At 42.5% G+C, this 22,267-nt stretch overlaps 1 protein-coding gene and 1 long non-coding RNA gene across 3 annotated transcripts; one reads left to right on the plus strand and one right to left on the minus strand.

The window, feature by feature from the left end:
* The first annotated feature begins 102 nt into the window (after positions 1-102).
* Positions 103-21,621, plus strand: LOC117021427 (uncharacterized). Its single transcript, XR_004422863.1, has 3 exons — positions 103-423; positions 1,871-1,948; positions 21,201-21,621. It is a non-coding gene; the product is annotated as an uncharacterized LOC117021427 (long non-coding RNA).
* Positions 6,971-22,054, minus strand: ERLIN2 (ER lipid raft associated 2). Of its 2 annotated transcripts, none has more exons than XM_033104552.1 (12): positions 21,952-22,054; positions 20,590-20,711; positions 18,820-18,901; positions 17,799-17,845; positions 16,028-16,089; positions 15,753-15,878; positions 12,511-12,584; positions 12,295-12,353; positions 11,660-11,751; positions 10,682-10,771; positions 8,921-9,000; positions 6,971-8,509 (listed from the first exon to the last, which is right to left on the minus strand). In XM_033104552.1, the coding sequence occupies exons 2-12, from the start codon at positions 20,694-20,696 to the stop codon at positions 8,309-8,311; spliced, it is 1,020 nt and encodes a 339-aa protein (XP_032960443.1). In that variant the 5' UTR covers positions 20,697-20,711; positions 21,952-22,054; the 3' UTR covers positions 6,971-8,308. The 2 variants fall into 2 exon arrangements, with proteins under 2 accessions (XP_032960443.1, XP_032960442.1); XM_033104551.1 differs by lacking the exon at positions 21,952-22,054 and adding an exon at positions 21,630-21,942.
* Between the last annotated feature and the right edge of the window lie 213 nt (positions 22,055-22,267).

The raw sequence follows: 22,267 nt of genomic DNA on the forward strand, positions 1-22,267 counted from the left end.
TGGTCCAATCAGCGCTCACTAGCGAATCGTCTCACCCAATCGAAACCTGGCAGCGCGGGGGCGGGGTGGGGGCGGTGTGGAGGACGGCCCCACCCCTTGGCGGCGGCCATCTTGGGGAGGTAGCTATGGACAACCTGGTAGGGCGCTGGGCACAGAGGCAGGGTGCCGGGCTCTGTTGGCGTTGTTCCAGTGACGCCTGGAGAGCCTTCAACATCCTGCTGCCTGAGCCGCTGGTGCCCCCGACCTCGTCCCCGCACCCGCCCGCGCACCCGCGGGATCCTCTTAATGCAAAAAACGGAGCCTGTTCCCGGGGTCCTAGTACCTTTCAAAATGCCTCACAAGTTTGCCATTCCCTGGCGTTCAAAGAGCTGTGAGCCAAGATTTCTGTGCGCAGGGGCCAGGACTAGACGCTGCTAGAGGGAGGTACATCGCTTTTAGTATCTCTTGTGAAGAGCCGCTAAGATATAAACGACCCGGCATGATTCAAATGTATTGTTGTTTTCATTTTTAGACCACTGCAGTCCAATAGAAATATGATCCACATGTGTAATTTTAAAATTTCGAATAGGCACGTAAAAAGTGTAAATAAACTTAATGATACATTTTATTTAACTCAATATATCCAAAATAAGATGTCAACATGTAACCTATGGAAAAACTTCAAATAAGCTATTTTAATTCTTTTGTTTTTATCGTACTTAGTTTCCAAAATCCAGTGTACTTTTGACTTACAGCATGTCTCAGTTTGGACTATCCATATTTCAGTGGCCACCTGTGGCTCGTGCTACCTTATGGGAGAGCACAAGCAGCTTTCCTCTAGCGTGAGCACAGCACATGTTTAGTCTTGAGTCTCCAATGTAGCCAGCTCTGGGCACAACGAGGGTTGTAAGTGTAATGAGGAGCCAGACAACACAGAGACTAACACAGTTAAATACTATTATTTGTCAGGTGATGAAGTTGTAGTTGCTGTGGGCAAGTAGGAGATGCGTTTTGTTCAGGAAAGCCCTTTTGGCTGTACTGTTGATTCTCAAACATTAATTCAATTTAATGAAATGGGATGCTATTATGTTGGAGAAAAGACTAAGTTTGTTCTCCAGTTGTCTTGAGGTAACTGGAAAGCAAGGACAATATTCTTACTTTCTTCTCTCATCATCTTTCCAGACCCCAGGAACTGAGATGGAATTTCACATGTTTTGCTCTGGGAAAATCACTTTGAGCAGAACCTTGCCATCAAGGACTTCTTTTTGGGAAGTCTCCATTGACCTGGCACACATAACTGGTTATCTGTAAACTAGGGTTGTCAAAGACACCAGGAGTAATTGTATTCAAATGTCTCTGGACTTGATAATTTCTATTCCTGTCAAAGTGACAAAACAATGACTAGAATAGCTCTTCATGGTGTGAATATAATGATGTTTGTTATAGAGATACAAAGTTGAAAGATGCTAGCTAGCCGTCAGTGGTGGGAGGAACAAGAGGATTACAGTGATGGGGATCATAGTGAAGGATGTGTACGGGAAGGACTGGGTGAGCATGAAACACTTAAAAGTGATACGTTATTTGGAAAATATTTAAATCATCAATAACTCATAGATCTAAGGGATGTGTAATCCAGGTGATACATGACTATGACAACAAGTAGTGTATCTTCATTGAATAGGTCAGGTTTCTTTGAGTTACAAGGTCTATTTCCCCACACCACCATCATGGTGTGTATGTGTGTGTGGCTCCCAAAAAGGCATCAGAAGACTGATTTCAAATTTCAAGCCAATGAGGGCCGAGGTGGCATAGGATTGACACAAATTGAATATTGTTTCATCATTAAATTCTGATCTTGGATAAGTTACTGAACTTAGTTTTTCATTTATAGAGTCAATATCTCCTTCAGAGTTGCAGCAAGGATCAATCAAGATAATGTGTAACACAGAAGAGTGCTTCCCCAAAGCAGGTAAGTGTTCAATGAATGTGAGTCCCCCACTCTCGCTTATCCAGTCAACATTTATTGAGGCATTTCTCTGTAAAGGTATCTTGAGGGAGACCAAGATGAGTAAGACAGGCTTTACTGTGAATTCATTTCTAAGGTGCTTTTTGTCTCTAATGTTCTACGACCTTATGAAAATGGAGGCAAGGACAAAAAGGTCCTGGTGACCTCAGTCCCATTATTGTTTCACATTTTCCAATTTATTTTTCTTAGCTGTGTTTTTGAATCAATTTGATTCCACTTTTTTTCTCCGTATTTTCTTTTTTACTTTCTTCTTTTCCTCTTCCTGGACATCAACCATCTAATTTAACCTTTCATCCTTTCCTACTACCTAAGCCTTGAAAAATGCAAATCTATCATCAGTAATTGTCTTTAAATGCTCCAATAGTTTGCAAAAACAAAGAGGAAAAGAGAAAGATTAAAAAGCCAAATACCCGGAGGAACAAATTTTATAAACAATCTAAAACCTAGTCTACTTATTCACCATAAGTGCCATTAAGCTTTTAAAACATTCACCCCTGTAGTATAAGGCCCTGAATTATGAGAAAAACATTAATGGATTTTAAAATTGTTTCCTTCTGAACTTACTGTGATTCTGTGGGGGGATAAAAAAAGACAAAATAATAGAAAATTACTGTTGCCTGGTTACTTGGCTCTGAAGAGAAATAATGCCCATGTTCCAGTTTAAATGAATTCAGAGTAGCCATGACAGCAATCCCTCAGCAAACATGCTGTCATATTTGGCTTTTGAAATGTCAATATGGATTCTAGAACTCTAGACCTGGGGAGGACCTTTAGAGATCATTTGATCTTTCATATAGAAAGAATGACATTTAAACCATCCCAAACAGCATAGAATCTCCCCGATTTCTGAAGACCATCAGAGAAAAAAATGTTATTCATGCTAATCCCTGGATTTATTTATTTTTGATTTGCAGATAACTACTTCTTCCCAGTTCAAATTTTAGCCAGTCTTAAGTAAAATCTTTAAAAATACTGTATTCTGCAAGCTAATTTCCTCTTCTTTGGTCTCTGAGGAGCTAAAAAATACTTAGTCAACCATTATGCAACTTACATAAATGTAACGTTGTTAAATTTCCCTTCTGCCTTTTCTGGGGTCATTCCATGAGCTTTATTTTTTAACTACTTTTATTCTTTTGGTTTTAACATTTTCTCTCTAGCCTTTTCAAGTCTTTTTTCTAATTAGAGCCCAGAACTTGGAAATTCTGACTCTCAATAGGGCCAAATCAGCTTATTTTCTACAAGTTACATTTCTGTAGAGTTAAATATTCTTACACCATGTTTGCTGCATTGCAGTTCATTCCCTTTTTCCTCTATGTGTTATCCTACTTGTACCTTGATTCTGTTATTGCATCTGTCTGATTTTCCACTTAGTGGTACCCACTTAATAGTTGTGTACTTTCTAGCCTGTTTTTCCAGATGATTGAAGTTATTTTTGAACACTTATACATGCTAGGCACAGTGCTAACTCCTTTACGTGCATTATTTCATTTAATCCGCTTGGCGTATTTTATAGATGAAGACACTGAGGCTCAGAGAGGTTAAAGAATTTATCCAAGACCTTATACCTTAGAAGTGGTAGAGTAGGGATTTGAATCTTGGAGTCTAACTCCAATATCTACATTCTTAACTTAGCTATTCAGTTGTAAGTTCATATTATTTGTCTGGTAGTGATGTAGGAATATTTCACTGTTGAGTCCCCAAATGATGTAGGGGGATTTTTTGAGTGAGTGAGTGCCGGGATTGTGTCTGGTGAGACCGAAGATGGAAACACGGACCGAGGAGAGGCGAGGAGTTTTTTTAAAAAAGAGGATAGTTTATTGAAAGCAGAGGGTCAGAGATCCCTAGCGGGATGGGGTCACAAATGGGGGTGCCCAGTGACTGCGGCAAAAGTTCTTACTTTTATACCTTCCCTTGCCTGCTCTTACATAGTTCTCCCTGAAAGTGCGGTGGCCGTGACTATAAGCCTTCTAATGGAATTCATCTGTCAGGTTTCTCCTGTTGGCCCATCCTGAAGGGATTGATGAAATAACCCATTCCTATCTATCAGATCTGCTCCTTTGTCCAGCAAAAAGGGATTTATGAGATAATTTATTAACCTCAAGGTGCAGTCTCATATTTTTGTCCTGGAGTGAAGGAGACATTCCAGACCTGGAGTTTCAGGATAAGGCTGCTTTTTTTCTTTTTTGTTTATCCCACCAGGGAACTCCCTGTCTACCTAGGAACATGCTAACTAAGCTGTCTCAGTAGGCTCTCAGACCAGTAAAGTTTGGGAGCATTAAAAAACTTGAGCATCTTTTCAGAGTAGAGACTGAGATTTTCTCCCTGAATTGAGATATCACAATGAATTTTGGGTCAACTGATGATATCTCTGCCCTTTGGAGCAGAACTGCAGTGGTGTATGGATTCTTTATAATGATAAATCTATGCAGCACCTACCAAGAATTGCGCCATGTTCACAATTAGTTGCTTATTGTTTCTACATTGATTGATAATGAGGATATATATTCATCTGAATATATTTTGAGGGCAATTTTGTACTCAACTCACTAGGCAGGGATTTTTTAAATTTCTTTATAGCACCTATTCTAATATCAGCTGTTGTTAAATTTCACTTTAATAAAAAAGTAAATACAAAGACATTTTATTTAGCAAGACTGAAAATAAAACTAAGACATAAATTCACACCTTTAGTGTTATCCAAAACAGTTCCTCCAGCTATGAACCCAAGGCAATTAATCCAGCATATTATTCATTTACAGAGTGATTAATATAACAAGAACCATTTCTCAGTTACAAAGAGGTTCATTAGGCCCTCAGGGCTCTTTGAAAGTAGAATTAGTTTGATTATTCAATCACCAGCTTACACAAAAGTAGAAATAAAAAGGAACAGAAATACAAATATAAAGTGATTGGCTATTACCTCTTTTATAAGGAAACAATAGAAACAGTAGCTAGATCCCTACTGAACAGAACTAAAGAACTCGTGGTCAAGTTCACAGACACAGGGTAGCCACTAGTGAAGAAGATACAGATGGTCCCTCACTTACGATTTTTTGATTTTATGATGGTGCGAAAGCAATATGCATAATAAATTACATGAGATATTCAACATTTTATTATAAAATAGGCTGTGTTAAATGATTTTGCCCAACTGTAGGTTAATGTAAGTATTCTGAGCACATTTAAGGTACGCTATGCAAAGCTATAATGATCAGTAGTTTAAGTGTAATAAATACATTTTCAACTTAACGATATTTTCAACTTACATTGGGTTTATCAAGACAATCACTATATTAAGTTGAGGAGCATCTGAACATTTTACCCTCAAACTTAAATAGATAAGTCGGTAAATATGACGATCTTATTTTCACAATTTCACTATTGTATACTTTATAAATGATAAACTTACTAGTGTTGAAAGATAGAACCATAGAAATTGCAACAGATCATTTATAAAACACCTACTTTTTTTGGATCAGTAATTCAGTAAGTCCTCACTTAACATTGTTGAAAGGTTCTGCAACTTTAAATGAAAAGATATAATGAAACCAAGTTTACCACAGGCTAACTGATATAAACAAGAGTTAAGATCCTACAGTGTCTCATCAACGTTATGACGTAACTGTGTTGAATGAAATGATGTTATTTGAGGACCTGCTGTATTGCTAAATTTCTTTTAGTGATTTCCACCCCTCCCCTCAGCTTAATGATTATAGATCCCTCCAAATTTATTTTATTGTAGTCATATAAAAATTATTAACAAACTTTGGCTTCCTTGCAAACATTCTGTCCTTATATAAAAATGTGATTAAAAACAGTACTGAATATGAATCACTTCTGCAAAGTTTAATGAGTGAGAAACATTCAACCAAGGTGACTTTTCCTTGGAAAATCCCACAAAAACTGAATTTTATAAACAGTTACTTATTTAGATAGAAGTTCCACTTATAAATAGCAGCCATGAGTTTACTGCCTACAAAATTGCAGGCTGTCACATTTTACGTTTAGAATTCAGATGTTAAGATCAGATTTTCTAGTGTAAGAAACAAAGTCACACACACACAGATTGGTTCGTTGTCTCATGCTAAGGAAACAGCTGACTTCCATGATCTTGCTATTCAGGCAGGTACAGACAGCCATTGGATTTAAACAAATGGGGACTACAGCATTTGTATTTTTTGTTTAAAGAGGAAGCGACGTTAACATCAGGAGGGGCAGATGCAGCAGGACTTTGCGGAGGCTCTTCTGTGGTCAGAGTATTTAGTGCAGGGGACAAGCTATCATAGGATGTTAGTGTTACAGACACTTGCAGGGTAAGAACCTGAGCAAACGTGCTATTCCTTGCTCCTTATTCTATTGTAGAGAAGTACCATAGTGTTTTCTGAGGCCCAGGTGTTAGTCTGAGTAGAGGGAGCAGACAAATATGTAAGTCAGGGATCTTGGATGTGACATGTTGCTCCTAACAGGTGATTAATGCCATTGAAATGAGAGGAGGGTCAGTATATCTTAATAATGGATACCCTATGCTCTGTTGGTCTTGGGAGACTGACTGCCTTCTGCAAGGACTTCTGAGCATCTTCAAATCCATCAGTCTCTCCCAGGGACATTTGGCTGCCTGCACAAAGTATGATCCAGTGATTTGAGAATTCTAGTCCCAAGAATTAGAACAGAAAAGGGCAACATTTGAATTAAGAGGAGTTAACATTGTTTCTTCCTAGGCAGGCTGAATGATCCACAAACTTGCTACTTAGGAACAAGCTGGCCTGAGTTCTGGGGCCATTTGTTAAATCAGAAAGAAGTCTGGGCATGGGACCACAAATGAGGTAGGGATTTGTGGCAGGAAGTTGCATTTAGTTTCACTGAGGGAAGAGGGGTACAGCAGGAATATTTTTGGGGGGCGGGGGCAGCTAATAACAAGGCCCAACCGTAAGGCAGAGCTTGCCATGGAGAATACCGATGTGCTTGCAAGTTCACTCCAGACGGCTGCCTTCCACTTCACAATCCGGTACACAGCTATGGTAACATGGGCTGTACAGGCTGGATCCCCCACCCTCACCTTCAATTCCAGGATATAAGAAGATCTTTCTTTCGTGTTTGGTCTCCCCTATCCCAAATCTCCCAGAGTGACTCAAACTTTTCCTAATTAGTAATGAAAAAGAAAACCTGGACAGAATTTAATGCAGCTGTTCCAAACCAGGGACGTGGTCATAAACTCAGAAACAGCTGTCTCTGAAGACTGAACACGTAGTCTGACTCCTGTGTCACTGCCTGGAGCCCTGGATTTAAAAACACGTGCTACTTAGAGAAGGGGCTCCCTTCTCTGACTGACAGACAGATTTCCAGCACAAGCCATAGGCATGAAGATTAGGAAATCTTTTGGATGACCTTCCTTTCTCTTCCAGAGGAGCTCTTCAATGTAGAATCTCCACAATAAAAAGACACGTGATCTCAAGGAACAAACAGGTACTGGAGTGGCTAACAGACATAATGATCCCACTTCAGCAGCTATTTAAGACACTTGAGTTGTTTGTTCCTGTCTTCTTGATGCTGACTGGAACCAACGAACAGATGGAGAGGAAACAAAAAACAAAAAACAACCAAATCACAGAATAGGTGAAAAAATTTAAAAAGAATTGTGTGGTGGTGACCAAACCCTGACTCTGGCAATGCAGTCAGAACCACCACTTTAAGCCCCAGGGGAAGGAGGGTAGAAAAGCTTGCAAGACCTAGCACCAGTTCTTCCTTACGAGGGCTCAAGAAGCAGGCCTCTAAAATAACTCATGTATGCACTGACAAAAACGCCGGGAAAGCCAAACATTCTGCAGCTGTTTCCCCACGGCTCTCCTGGCAAACTTACAAGCACGTATTTGCTCAGTTGTGAGCCTCACCCACAGACATCTCCCACCTCAGAGGCAGGGGCAAGAAAACTGGACTGCGTTTTCCCAAATAAGGGAAATCAAATCACCTACAGGCAACATCCTCTATTTCTCCCACTCCTTAATGATAGCAAACCTAATTAAGCCAGCTCCAAAGCTCTAAAATTAGTGCCTGGACGTCAAAGGTCAAACACATGGTTTACAAATCTTAACACAAGTCATATAACCTACTTACCTGAATAAAACCCCAAATCATCAATCCCTGCCCTCCCTTCCCATGGGAATAAATTTAAGTCCATTTCTTCTTGGTTCACCATAGTACGTGGAAGACAGTCAAAGAAGGTAGTGTAGAAGGGAGGGGATCTTGGTTCATCATTAAAAAATAAAGATCTCTTTAAATGTCATCTGAGGTTGTATAAAATTTTTTTCAGTTCTCCTCAGTGTCTGCCTCCAAGGGCGCATCTTCTAAGCCAAAACTCAGCTTGTCAGCTAGCCCGTCAAACTGCTTGCCCAGATTGCCTGCCGAGTCCATGAACATGTTAGGGATGTCTTTGCCAAAGTAAATCTTGCTGTTGGAAGCAATGGCCTTGTACTTCATCAGCTGCAGATATTCAGGGGTCAGCTTCAGCTGTTAAAAAAAAAAAACAAAAAAAAAGGAAAGACGACTTCGGTGGAGCCAGATTGAGAAAACTCTGGGTGGCACCCCTTCACTTTTCATAAGGAGAGGGTCTCTATCAAAAACATATGCCCTCTCTACTTTTCCTGGTCTCACTGTTACATTAGTAACAGGGTAACCACTTCTCTTAAGAGAAAGTAATCTCAAATCTCCAAGGCCAGAGCTGCAAGAGTTGTAGGAGTCTTCATGTTTAACACAAAAACCACACTTCTATCAAGGCACTGCTACGGAAAGGGAAGCACCTGACCCATAAAGCACAGGAGGCCTTTGGGTGGTGGTGGGCATCCAACACCACAGTTCTCAAACAGTATCCACCTAAATCCAAATGTGCCTTCTCTTCACCAGGTGGCACAGGGCCCTCACCTTATTTGCTTCGGCCATTTTCATAGCAGTGTAGCACTCAGCATCGGCCTTTGCCTTCTCTCGGGCCAGAAACGCAGCATCTGAGGGGAAGAATGCAGTGAACTGAAGTGCAGAGGCTACCAGAAGACAGTCTGGTCCCTGTAACTTTCCCCCACTGCCTATGTGACCTTAGGGAGACTGCTCTTTTTTCTCTCTGCTTTGGTTTCCTCATCTGTAAAACAGGGAAAAAGGCATTTTTTTTCCTGTTTCACAAGTTGTGACAATCTACAAAGATGAAAAAGTGTTTCAACAGCATCTCCCTGTGGTGAGGACTAGTTAAGAGAAAGTGTGTTTTTGTGCCCAACATCTTCGACAGCATTATCGAGAAAAGCACTGCCACCCAGAGACACTTGCTGTTTCTGCATGCATATTTCTTTTGTAGCCCATGTGTGGGAAGGGACTCTACATCAACCTCCAGTCTCAGAGCTTCTCACCTCATCCCCCTGGTGCTACACAGCAAAAAAGAGATGTCCAAAGAAGGCTCTGAATACAGCCAGAGGCGGATCCACCCTCAAACTGAATACCATAAACATAAAATAGTTCAGCCCCTCTCTAACTTCATTTCCCTTTTATTTCCATCAATCATTTTAAGAAGGTTCTAATGAATAGCGGTTACGCTGGCATGACTCTAAGAGAATTACAAGCCATGGTCCAGACTAACTAACACCTGTTTGGATTAAGACCTATTTAAACTTCCACTATGCAAGCAATATACTTTCACGATCTGCTGAGACTAGCTTTCTGTCAAGTTAATGCAAAATTTTTGATATTTATTTCCTTGCCTTGGGAATGAAGCCAGCCTCATGTGAATAATATTTGTAGCAAAAAGTCTGGGAAGAAAGGTCGTCTGTGGGTGGGTTCTTACTGCACACCCTCAGTATGACTGTGGTGGAAGGAACCTATAGTCTGGCTGACTTAACTGCCCTTAGCACCTGATGACATGTATTTATAAGAAGTAAATATGTGTTGTTTTGCTACGAGTTCCCTAATGAGGAGCTGCTGATCTGCAAAACCCTAACTGGCCCCTCCATGGGCCCCTGCAAAGCCTGACATGCCCCATAATGAGTGTAATTGGACACACATTTTGTAACCTGAAGCTGGGCTTTGGGGTCCCTTTTTGTCTTAGAATTTGCTTGATATAAGACACCACGTGAAGGAAAAGGTGGGTGGTAGGAACGAGGTGAGGGCTGAGGGGCAGGGAACTGAAGGGGAATGATATTCAGAAAAGCCAGCAAAGGAACACTTCTCTCCAGCTCCAGCATTGTTGGTGCTGTAAAGGTTTCTTTACACCTGGCTTACTACTTACAGGGACCGAGAGCTATGGTGCTCACTGACTTCTGAGGAGGGGGTAGGTAAGGCACGAGGGAGAGAGCTGCTGTTTTGGCCTAGCTTCTTAGTTTACTTCTAATGCCAGATTCCAAAACATATGAGCTCCAAAACAGCAGGGACTCTGTGATTTCCCTTTTTCTTATGCCTAATGTAAGAGTGCCTAATGGCACGCACCTAACATTTGTTGAACGAATGAATATTCTCTGAAGTGGACAACTTAGGCTAGCCTGGCCTAAGTCTCTGTCAGAGTCAAAGCACAGAGAAAAAGTGATGTTCCGAGGAAATCATGACATCTTAGAACAGAAATTAAAGTGCAAAGAAATGACTCTCCCACTCCTTTGCCACAAAGTGGGGTCTGAGGAAAAGTCAGGCATTGATTTCACTTCTGCTCACCTTCAATTTCTGAAATCTTCTTCTCAGTTTCCTTTTCCATCACCTTCTGTCCATAGGTGATTTCTGCAACCTGAGCCACTTTTTCTGCCTCTATGTTATTGAAGTTGAGAAAAGGCTTAGAGCTCTGGTTATGTCCAAAGTTTGACTCAGTTTCACCTGTCACCTGATCTAAGTCCCTGATGCATGAGTGTGGGTAAGCTCAGATGAGAGCCACTGGCCCCAGAGGGTACCCTGACAGGCACTCACGGGCGGAGATGGAGTGTACCAGTGAGCACAAACCATGACGTCCATGCAGGACAGCAAGTGGGGAGATGTGGGCGCAAGGGAGGGAGTCGTGATGAAAGCAAGGAACAAGCCCTAACTTCTCCTAAATCACAAGGGTGTTCTCCCAAAGGAATATTGTAAGGAATAAGGGACTCTCTAAAAGTTTCTTCCTGCCACTTCGCTTTAGGAAGGAGTCTGGTTTGTTGCTAATAGTCTAGTGTAGGGGTTAAGAACCCAGGTTCTGGAGCGAGTTCCTGGCTTTGAACCGCAGCTCTGCCACTTATTTGCCATATGGCTTTGGGCACGTTATTTAACCTCTGTGCTTCAGCTCATAAAGTGAGGTTAAAGATAGGGCCTCCCTCACGTGCTGGTTGTGAGGAGTGAGAGAATTCACATGGTAAGTGCTTAGAAAAGTACATGGCTCGCAGTAAGTACTCAATAAGTGTTAGCCATTATCATTATGGACTACGAATTAACAGGAAGGGCTCCTTTCATGTAAGAGGTATGTGAAAACTCAAAACTCATTGCCCCTGGCCGTGATCCGACAATTTCAGCCTTGCTTCCAGGAGGATGAATGCCACTCCTATGGGTAGTAAGGGTTTGGAAAACCATGTGGTCTAACCCTGCCTGAGGCTTCCTGGATTCTTCCCACCATCCTCCCACCATCCCCAGCCCTTCTGTCCCAAAAAGGGGATCAGAGAACCACATTCAGACCAATGAGGGCCTTCTTCCGCTCTGTCTCAGCTTCCTTCTCCACCACTTTCTGTTTCTGGGCTGCAATGAGAAGCTTTGTCTTCTCACTTTCCCTGAAGGGGAAAAAAGGACGCAATTGTGAGGCTGTTATGGAAAAGTGTCTGAAGCACGTCACTGTCCCCTGGAGAATCCAAACTCTTCTGTTGAGGAGAGGCAAACTCTGATTTCTTACTCTTTCCTGGAAGGCTGTTCAATGTCCCAGGTAAAAGCGGATCTGTTGCAGACAGTAACATGGCTCTCTTTCTCCAGAATAACCATTTGTGGGAAATAAAGCATAATTTACTTTAGTAAAATGCACTTCCTGCTCACTTAATTGTATTTCCCTCCTATCTTCTTTGGCATGAGCCATGAAGCACAAACAAGGCCCCCTGGCCCTTTTAAAAGCATCACTGCTCAAAAAGGCTTCTCAGTGGCTCTCCATCATAGTTACAGAGCCCAGGTGATTGTCCTGACACGCCTGCTCCATCCTACAGTGCAATGGGCTGTGACAAATACTCAAGAAGGGGAATAAAAGCCTGGCACAGCTTCAGTTAACTCTGGGATGGGATGAGGTGGGAGAGAGTGGTGGTTACACCTTAGGCAGAGGGTATACTCACATCAACTCATAATTTCTGCGGATTGTCTCAGGTATGTTCGGCTTAGTCACCCGCACAGCCTGGAGAAGGATAAAAATAGCACCTCATGGGAAGGTAAAGGTGATGAGGGACCTAAGCAGCTCCCATTGGTCCTAGATCTTCCTGTGCAGAAAGGACATCCCTTGGAAGAGGGGAAGCACCTCCCTCCGGGGACGCTCCCACAGTGGCAATGCTTACTTGGATGACAAGCCCAGGGGCCATGGAGGTCAGGTCCTGTTGCAAAGCCAGTTTGAGATTTTCATCAATCTGATCTGGAATCAAGAAAGACAGGAAAAGGAGACATCACATTTTCTGGGCAGGGTGGCGGGGAGCATAGGGGCAAAGTACAAGCTAAAACACCAGCTCAAGAATGCATTTGACAGGCAAAAGGTCTTCCCAAAGTAAAGTGCTTATCAGAGCCCAAAAATCTAAAGATTCCCGGCAAGACTTTCGGAGCAACAGGCCTATGTAGTCTCTCGACATAGGCTAGATGTGAGAGTATCCTTTTCTTGTGGTCTCAAGATAGAATCACCTAAGTTGTTGAAAATACTAACCTTGCCCAAAAAGGAATGAGCTTTAAAAAGAAAAAGAACAAACAACAGTTCTAGCACATTTCTTGAGTCAGGCGGCAGCCTTTCCCCAGACAACAGGGGCAAAAGAGAAGGCAGGCACCAGTTTTCATAAAGGAGGAAGGTGAAATGGCTATGTTAGGTATTTTGAAAATGGCCGAGCACATTAAATCTAGTAATTTTAGAAGTTTCTGAAAGAAAAACAGATTCGGACGTCAAGGAAAGCCCCAAGGAAGACTATTTCCATTAGGAACTCCATCAAATAACACAAGGGGAAAATAAAAATTTACAGTTCTGGAAACGAGCCCAAGCCTTTTGATGTGTTGTTTGCTTTGGTCCTGATTCCTTTGTCTGGAATTCACATGTGAGTCGTTTCATGGACGATTGTAGGAAGAGCTATAACTGATTTCCTTCTAGCTGTGATCCCAGGACAGCAGCAGCAGGCTGCCTTCTCTGGCCTAGGCCTTCTCTTCTCTGCCCCCTGCCTATGAGATCTTCAATAAGATCCTAAAAGGGCACGAAGAAAAACACTCACAGGCTGGAACATCTAAACTCAATCACCTCCCTTGCTGTCAGCTGCCATCTGCTTTAAGTGACCATTCTCGGTCACCTGTACCCAAACAGGAGCCTCTGAGGAATAGCACGCCAAGCTCCTGCCTTTACAGATGCCCAAACTAGCACCCATGGCATCTCGGAGATGTGCTCAGGCTAGTTAGCAGGCACAGTAATGAACTTGTTTAGTTATTATGCCTTGATCATTAGGGTTTAAAACAGTGCTTTCTTCAACTGTCATATCAGTAAGCAAGGGATTTTAATGTTTCTATGTATTGGATATACTCTCACAAGCTTCTCAGTAGTGAGGGAAAAATGCCCATTAAGTCAGTACCTTGCACCTGATATGGGTCTAACAATTTGACAGCTAGACATAAACAATACATTTCATATTTTCTAATGTAAATAGGATACCCATCAAACTTTCAGTGAGATGGCCTGTAAGTTAATAATATAGTTATTTATCAGACCAAATTATATCTGAGTGAAGGTGGAAACCTGAGGCCCTGGGCTAGTAACTTTCTAGGAAAATTTGGAAAAGATATTTTGCAAGGTGGTTTCTTACCAAAGTAATACTGATAATAAGTTGTTTGTATGTTATAGTTATGCTGATAAATGCTGATTAAATAATATTACTAAGTATATACAAAGAGGTTCTTTAGATAAACTTCTGAACAAGTATTAGATACTATTTTATAAAATGGCCAAAGAGGATGCATCAGAGAGATGAGATGCGTCAGACGCAAGCAGTGATGAGAATTGTAGTCATGATGAAAGTCAGGGCTAGGAGTCCTGAGAGGAGGGAACTGGAGAAAAAACCTCTGACGTTTAAAGAATAGGATTCGACACTTAAGCATCTCCTTTACAGATGCAAATGTCTTTTAAGTAAAACAATGCTTCCTGTCAAGAATAAACTTTAAAAATAAAAAAATTTCAACGCAAATACATTTTCCCAGTTCTTCTGTACAGGGAGCTATACTTTACTAAGCTACCAAGTTTATCTCTAAGACAATAAGAAGTTTTCTAATGCAAAACAATTTCACATTTTAATTTCCTCTTCATGGAAATTAGAGATACTTTGTCTTTCGTTGTTTCAAATGCTTTGAAATGTTTATTTAATGGCACAAGTTCTAAACCAATGGCTAGATTGGTTTAGAATTATAAAATTCTATCCGTTTGAGGTAAAAAAAAAAATCAATAGCAAATTTACCAAAATTTTCTTAAAAGCACACTGAATCCAAACCCAATAAAAGTATCTAAACCCTGTAGAGTGAATTTAGATTCATTTTCTACTGCAGAAAAATTAAAAGTGATTCTGGTGATTTCCCAAATCTGAAACACAGTGCAAAGGCTGTTTGCTTAATAAGGTCATTGGCACCGTCAATGATTTCTCCTTCTAAAAAATGTTCTCAGAGTCCTTTTTATGAAGATTCTGGAGGGTGGAGAGTGGGGGGAATCATTGTCTAATCCTAGTATCAGAAACAGTTGTACTATGGGTTGAAAAATCCATTTACTTTTAGCACTAGCTACTAGAAAACTTCTAGCAGCAAGTTTAAATAGAACATTTTACCACAAAAGAGCTTTAACATTTACTGAAATGCTTCCTTCCTTTGCTGCTGAAGTCAGGCTATGTTTACTTTGACTAGGAAAACAGGACAAAAAGTGTCTACTTAAGCACATGGTTCCCTTTTGTTTTAAGCTTTTTCCTATTCCTTTCTATAGGTATAGGGTAAACACACTAACAAACACACACACACACCACAAAGGTTCTAGGAACTGTAAGTAGCTATGGTCTTTGTCTCACTTCTAGAATTAAATATGAACTGTACCATTCTCATCACGCTTTCCTGGGTGCCCCTCATGCAGTGTGATGTGGTGAAAGCATACAACGTGAGAGCCAGGAGAGGGAGGTTTCAGCTTCCGCTGCTACCAACTAGTTCTATGACTTTCTGTCTTTGCACCCTTGTCTTACACAGAGGACACTGGGCAGGATGGTCTCTAAAGTTCTTCTAGAACTGAGCCTGTCTTCATTACAGAAGGATGTCTTAGGGACCGTGGAAATACATTTCCATTCCAGTCCTCTAATCCAGGCCAGAGTGAGTCTTGTCACTGCTATTCCTGTGCCCAAAGCTCCACCGTTCTCACGATCTTTGACTGTCATCAGCATTTTGTAGGAATGCCCTTTGTGACCAGTTCCTGAGCACTGGGGCCTTTAACACCTGCTGTCCATCAGTACCCATCCTACTCTGGGGGGTCAGCAGTGGGCAGCGGGGGAAGCAGGGCTGCTAAGGCAGGCTGCGATGACGAGAGATTTCTTACCGAAGAGCTCTATGTAGACCTCCTGCAGCGTGTGCACACTGCAGAACTGGTTCAGTTCATGGTGAATCTTGTTGAAGATGAGGGCTTTGTCGTAGTCGGCGGTGTAGTTCTTCACTATGTCATACACTGGGAGGGAAGGGGAGATTTCAGAAGAACAGGCAGGACTCAGGCCTTTCTCAGACAGCAGTTCTCCCTTCCTGCGGGACTGCGACTGACACTAGGGTGGCATGCTGGGGAAAGCAAGCTGGCACTGAGGGGAAACTGGAAACACGTACCTGCGTTTGGGACCAGGAAGTTCACCACTTCAATTCTGTCAAAGTAGATCATCACACCACCACTATTAGAGGAAGAATGGACAAAGAAGTGACTAATAAGCTCTGGAATAGAGTGCAGTCTCCTAGGTGATAGCATAAGATTGGGACTTAGCAGAAAAGGAAAAATCACGGGAGGTCAGAAGGCATGTCAGATCTCTAAGTAGGAGATCTTCAGAGCTTATAGGAAGAATACAATTCCCTGAGAAATCACACCTCCAAAAAGTAATTCTGCCAAGAAAAAAAGCGAAACTTTTGAGATGCTAGTAAGAAAAGAGTAGTTCATATTTTTTGAATCCACAATGCCATTTGATTAAAGCAATCAATTGAAGGGAAAAGACTAAAGAAAGTCAAGAAGTTCTCAGAACTTAAAAGGTCACTGGAATCTATGGTCACTTTTTCTCACTTTGTCTTCACCATCACTTTCGTTCAGCACTTCCCTTTTCCTTTAAATATTCATCATAAAAAAGTTTCAAACATTCAGAAAAGGTGAACTAACACCCATATACCAACACTGAAATTTAACAATTGTTAACATTTTACCATCTTGATCTACTTTTTTTTTTGCCGAACATTTCAAAGTTGTGATACTTTACCCCTTAACACTTAAGCAAGTATCACCAAAGAATAATGACATTCTCCTACATAATCAAAAAACCATTACCAAACCTAAGAAAATCAGCAATAATTCCTTAACATTATCTAATGCCCAGTCATTCAAATTTCCCCAATGATTCCTATTATGTACTGAGTTGCGTGCCCTTCGAAATCCGTATGTTGAAACTCTAACCCCCAATGTGACTATATTTGGAGACCGGGCCTTTAAGGAGGTCATTAATGTTAAATGAGGTCATGAGGGTGGGGCCCTGATCCCACTGGACTGGGACAGGAAGAAAGGAAAGACCCCAGAGATCTCGTTCTCCTTGTGCATGTACAAGAACATAGCAAAGTAGCCATTTCCAAGCCAGGAAGAGAGGCTTCACCAGAAACCAGTCCTGCTGGCATCTTGATCTTAGACTTTGAGCTTCTACAACCATGAGAAAATAAATGTCTGTTGTTTAAGCCACCCAGTCTGTGGTATTCTGTTCTGGCAGCCCTAGCTGACTAACAGTGTTCCATCATGTCTTTTATTGCTGTTAGTTTTGGAGCAGGTTCCAATCAGGGCTCACCATTATATTTGTTTATGTCTTTTAAGTTTCCTTTTCAACCCAATAGTCCTCCAAATACAACTTCGTGCTGAGATCAGCCCAGTTATCCTGTGGGATATCCCAGTTTGCGATCTGTCCGAGTGCTTCCTTGCAGTGTTGTTTACTGTGTGACTCTAACCCAGTGAAGACCTTTCCTTTTCAGCCAGACCACTATAGTGGTGTCATCTTTGGATTTCTTGCCCCTACGCCTCCCCCACCATTAAGACATTCTCCATAGTCAGTTATGCTAAAGTTATCTTCCGCTATCAAGTAATTTATTTATCTGCGAAAAGCCTTCAGTGGATCCTCACTTTGGACAGGAAAAGTCCAAACTTCTTATCTGGTATTCAAGGCCCTCCCGACCTGTCTACCTTCTGTCATTTTCTCTACTGCACTCCACACCAAGTCAAACCAGAAAACAGGGGACTGGGGGCGGGAACTTGGTACAACCAAGAAGCGCTGCCTCTCTTTTCACCGTCTCTTACTGCAGCCAGCCAGATAGCCCTTTCTCTTATTTGGGCTTAACAGCCTTATTCCAGGCACCTTACCTGGTTCCACAAGGTACATTCTTCACCTCATCTGTTTGCAGTGTTGTCTGGAAATAGAGGCGACAAAAATGCTGTGAGATGGGCAGTGACAAACAAAGTAACTTATTTTCAGAATCCCAAATGGCCTTGTCCTTGAATACTTATTTGAGTTGAGCTTTGTTTTTGTTACACATGAATACCCCATCAAATCCTCCTGACTTACAGAGTGTGAGACTAACCAAGCAAAGGTACCCACTCAGCTTCATTGTAAGTGCACCACTATATGAACGAGCTGGGTAATAATGGTTTAGTGAAAAAAAGACCCTGGACTAGGAGTCCTAAGACCTCTTCTATTTACTGGCCCTGAAACAGCAGATTCGTTACTTAACCTATCTCAGCCTATACGACCTGCGCAGCCCATTCTCAGGATTACTGAGACTCAAATGAGATAATATGCATGAACGTACTTTGAAAACCATAAAGCAGAGTACATGACAGAAGAAACTTACAAGGAAAATGCTGATGAGGTATCCTAGGATATTGGACATACTTCAAAGATGGCTAGTCTAACTTCGCTAGGCTTTAGATCTGGCATAATTAATCCTACTCGTTTTCCTTCACCAAGTTCAACTTCTCCCCCCCCAACACAAAAAAATTATGTTTACATCTCTGCAGTTCAAATAAGAACCAGCAAAATTACCATGTTTTATTTCCATTTATTTTGGTAGCCTGTAATTTAACACACACACCCTACTTTTCCTTCTATACATTCAGAATGGATTCTTCTTTGGCTTTGAAGTGAAGAAATAATTCCCAGCTGGGGCTGATGGGCCAAGGCAAGGACCTTATTCAGCTATTTCAACAATCAAGTAAAGCTCCAGACTAAATGACCCATGAAGCCTCACTTTTTATATACAGATAACATATTATTAAATGATTCCTTGAAAAGGCATTATACTCATCCAATGGCTAAATAATTCCAAATCATACAGTAATTAACACCCACAATCTGTAATCATCGAGCCACACAAGCCAAGTGTACCTGCACAGACTTATATGATGTGATGAAAGGAAGCATGAGATGGAAACCAGGGCCGCTGGTGGAAGTCAGCAGGGCACCACCTCTGCAGAGGAGGAAGAGAGAGGCAGGTTCAGTTTAGCAAGAGGTACCTATTACATTAATGCTGCTTGGGCCAACTTTCCCTTCAGCCCCATAAATGTTTAATATAGAATGACAAGAGCCAGAGCCAAGTTGACAGATCCCTTTCTTCCTCCCAGCTAGAGCCTAATATTCTAGGAAGCCTAGTGGGAAAACACAAAACCATTATTCATGCTTTTACTATGAGAAAAATAGGCACACAGGCTAAGTGGAATAAAGACAGCAGAATCTGGCTATACTTGAGAGGAAGTCTGTTTTACTTTGTCATATCCACTGAGCTTGTGGCAATCCATTTGGGCAGTTAAATCTGGTAATACTGTTATTAATGAACTGCACTAATGTTGGAGTCCAGTGCATCAACAACCAAAAGAATAATTTTTTTAAAAATTTTATTGGGAAATATTGGAGAACAGTGTGTTTCTCTAGGACCTGTCAGCTCCAAGTCGTTGTCCTTCAATCTAGTTGTAGAGGGCACAGCTCAGTTCCAAATCCAGTCGCCCTTTTCAATCTCTAGTTGCAGGGGGCACAGCCCACATCCCATGCGGGAATTGAACTGGCAACCTTGTTGTTGAGAGGTCGCGCTCTAACCAACTGAGCATCCGGCTGCCCCTCCAGAAGCTCAGCTGCAGCTCGTTGTCTTCAATCTAGTTGTGAAGGGTGCAGCTCACTGGCCCATGTGGGAATCGAATTGGCAACCCTGTTAGTCAGAGCTTACACTCTAACCAATGAGCCATCCAGCTGCCCCAAAAGAATAAGTTTAAGTACACTTTAAAAATCATTTTAATATATATGTTTTTGGCAGTAGAGTTACTTTTCCAATCAAGTTATACGTAAATGATAATAACATTAAAAGCCTTTTATGGGGACTTATAAGCAGATGGTATTGAGAAATAATTAAAGGGGAGAGGGAAACCCAATCAGACTTTTAGAACTTGCCAGAGGCAATCTAGAAATAAGTATCACAGGGCACATATAAGAAGAGGTCATAAAAACTTAAAGCAAAAAGTTGGTTATGGAGGTTACTAAGAGCAAAGTAACCCAAGATTTCTAAGTGCTTCTTTGCTTTACATTATAAAGATACATTTTCTTTTTTTTAAAGAGAGTAATAAAACAGTGACATAATGGGCTCCTTTATTGTAAGAACTGCTATTCTAGGGCTTGCCTTGATTGATATAAATCAACGTTCAGTCTCTTTCATTTTTCCTGAATGTTAATTTTAAAGAGTAGGTCCAAATTTGTAGAGCAGGCTATTGTCTCAAGTTGCCATCAAGAACTGGTACTCATCAGAGGTAACCTTGTGGCACCATGATGCCTAGAGGAAAAACAATGTTTCAGAGATGATGTGCACTGTTTTTCTTTAGGTTTTGTCTCTAAATCTCTATATACTCGTACATTTATCAATTATCATCCATAGCATCGACAGACTACTAAATTTTATATTTACATTTATGTCTGTGTATGTATGTTTGTATGTATATGTATACACACACACATCTGTGTTCCCCTCCCCATGGTCACTGACACAAAAGCTAAATTTGAAAGACTCCCATATTCAACAAAATATAAACATAGATATTCAGCAGAATCTGCTAGACAGAGGTTAGGAGAGTCGTTTCGCAGGAAGTTGCAAGCTTCTGCCCGTGTCTGCCTTACCTGTAATATACCCCAATATGTCCCTCTTCTATCTTGTGCACAGCTGAGAAGAGAGATGCACAAAAGAAACTGGCAGCCACAGCCACAACTGCTCCCAACTGAGCCATCAGTGAACCTTTATCCTAGGGGAAAAGATATGGGAAAACGTGTATGGTATGCCATGTAGGAGACAAGCTACGAGAGAGAGAGAGTACCTCACCAAGCTGAGTCCCCTGCAAGTGGTTCACAATTAGCCTGTTGTAGTATGAACACGAGGCTAGATTTACAACTCTCTTCACCCTTGCTCCCAGTCAACATTCCCATTCCTTAACTGTGGAATTCTATTTCCTGCCTCATTGAAGAGGCAGTGGTTCTGGATACGACCGTGGCCCAAGGGAGAACCAGTGCCAACTGGGCAGCATTCAGAACACAGCCTTCTCTTCCTGTGAACCCGAATGTGCTGTCACTGGAGCCACTCATACTAGTAAAAGAGAAGAGAGGCAGCTGCAGTATGTTGGCCCAAATTACAGGGGAAGTCAAATGACAGGCAGTTGTGGCATGTAATTCTGGTCAGAGCCTCCCAGTCCTAATTGCCTGCCACTTCAAAGGAAACCATTATTTACTCCTTTCAGATGCTGGAGCGACAGAGACAGCATGCGAGCAGTTTCAAGGTGGGATTTTCTGGCCTTCCATCCAACTTCCAGTTACTGCTTTGGCCCTGAACGGAAGAGGGCTTTGAACAAGCCCAAAGCCACACTCCCTCCCACATACCTGGCTGGTACTTTGCACCTGCCAGGGCCCCAAACCCATGGTTAGAGGAAAAGGAAGTTCCCCAGGCAGGGAAGACTCTGGACTCCTGGGTCCAAATGCGTTCGGGCACCAGGATGCGAAAGAGTTGGCACCTAGAGACTCATTTCCTGAACACTGAATGATTTGGAAAAACTAGGGTAACTGACAGCAACGTTTACAGGTGTGCCTAGGCCAACACGCGCAGGGCGTGGATTCTGCCTCCTGGGTCTAACAGAAGTCGGGCGCAGACATCTTGGAGGCGCTTCTTTTACCGTGGAGGCCTCCAGCTACCGATTTGCAGCTGCGTCCGTTGGGCAAATATCCTTCCCTCCCGAGGTCATCCCCGCTCCATCTCACGTCCCTTCCCTGCCCTGTCCCGAGAGAAGGTCGCGAGTCCCAAGCTGGGGCTCCGAGAGCCTCCGATCGGTCCCGCCTGGGGGCTTGCGGGGAAGGGAAGGGACAGAGAGGGGTTGCTTTCTCGCTCCAGAAGGAGAAGAGGATGCTGGGGCGGGGACCCGGGAGAATCGCTGATCAGCCGTGGCCCGGAGCCGCAACGAGGCCCAGTGCGCGCACTAAGGGGCGGGGGACGCGTACCAGGCTGTCCCTGCAGGCGCTCCGTACTCGTCCGAAACCCCGTGCAACCGCAGAAACCGCCACACCCCTCAGCCCGCTACTTCCTTCCGGGCCCGTCGCTTCGATGACGCCATTAGTTCACGCGAGGGGACCACACCCCCTTCTCTTCCTAATTCGTCAGCCCCGCCCCCGCGCTGCGACAGGTCAGTGTCCGAGGATGGCCGCCAGGGGGCGCCCGTGACAAGGTCCGGGCGGTCGGGTTCCCGGGTCTAGCATTTCAGGGGTGGGGGGTGCGGAGCGCCTGGGGAGTGACCTCCGGGAGGACGCGAGTGGCCGC

This window comes from Rhinolophus ferrumequinum, chromosome 4, assembly GCF_004115265.2.
Source record: "Rhinolophus ferrumequinum isolate MPI-CBG mRhiFer1 chromosome 4, mRhiFer1_v1.p, whole genome shotgun sequence".
NCBI lineage: Eukaryota > Metazoa > Chordata > Mammalia > Chiroptera > Rhinolophidae > Rhinolophus > Rhinolophus ferrumequinum.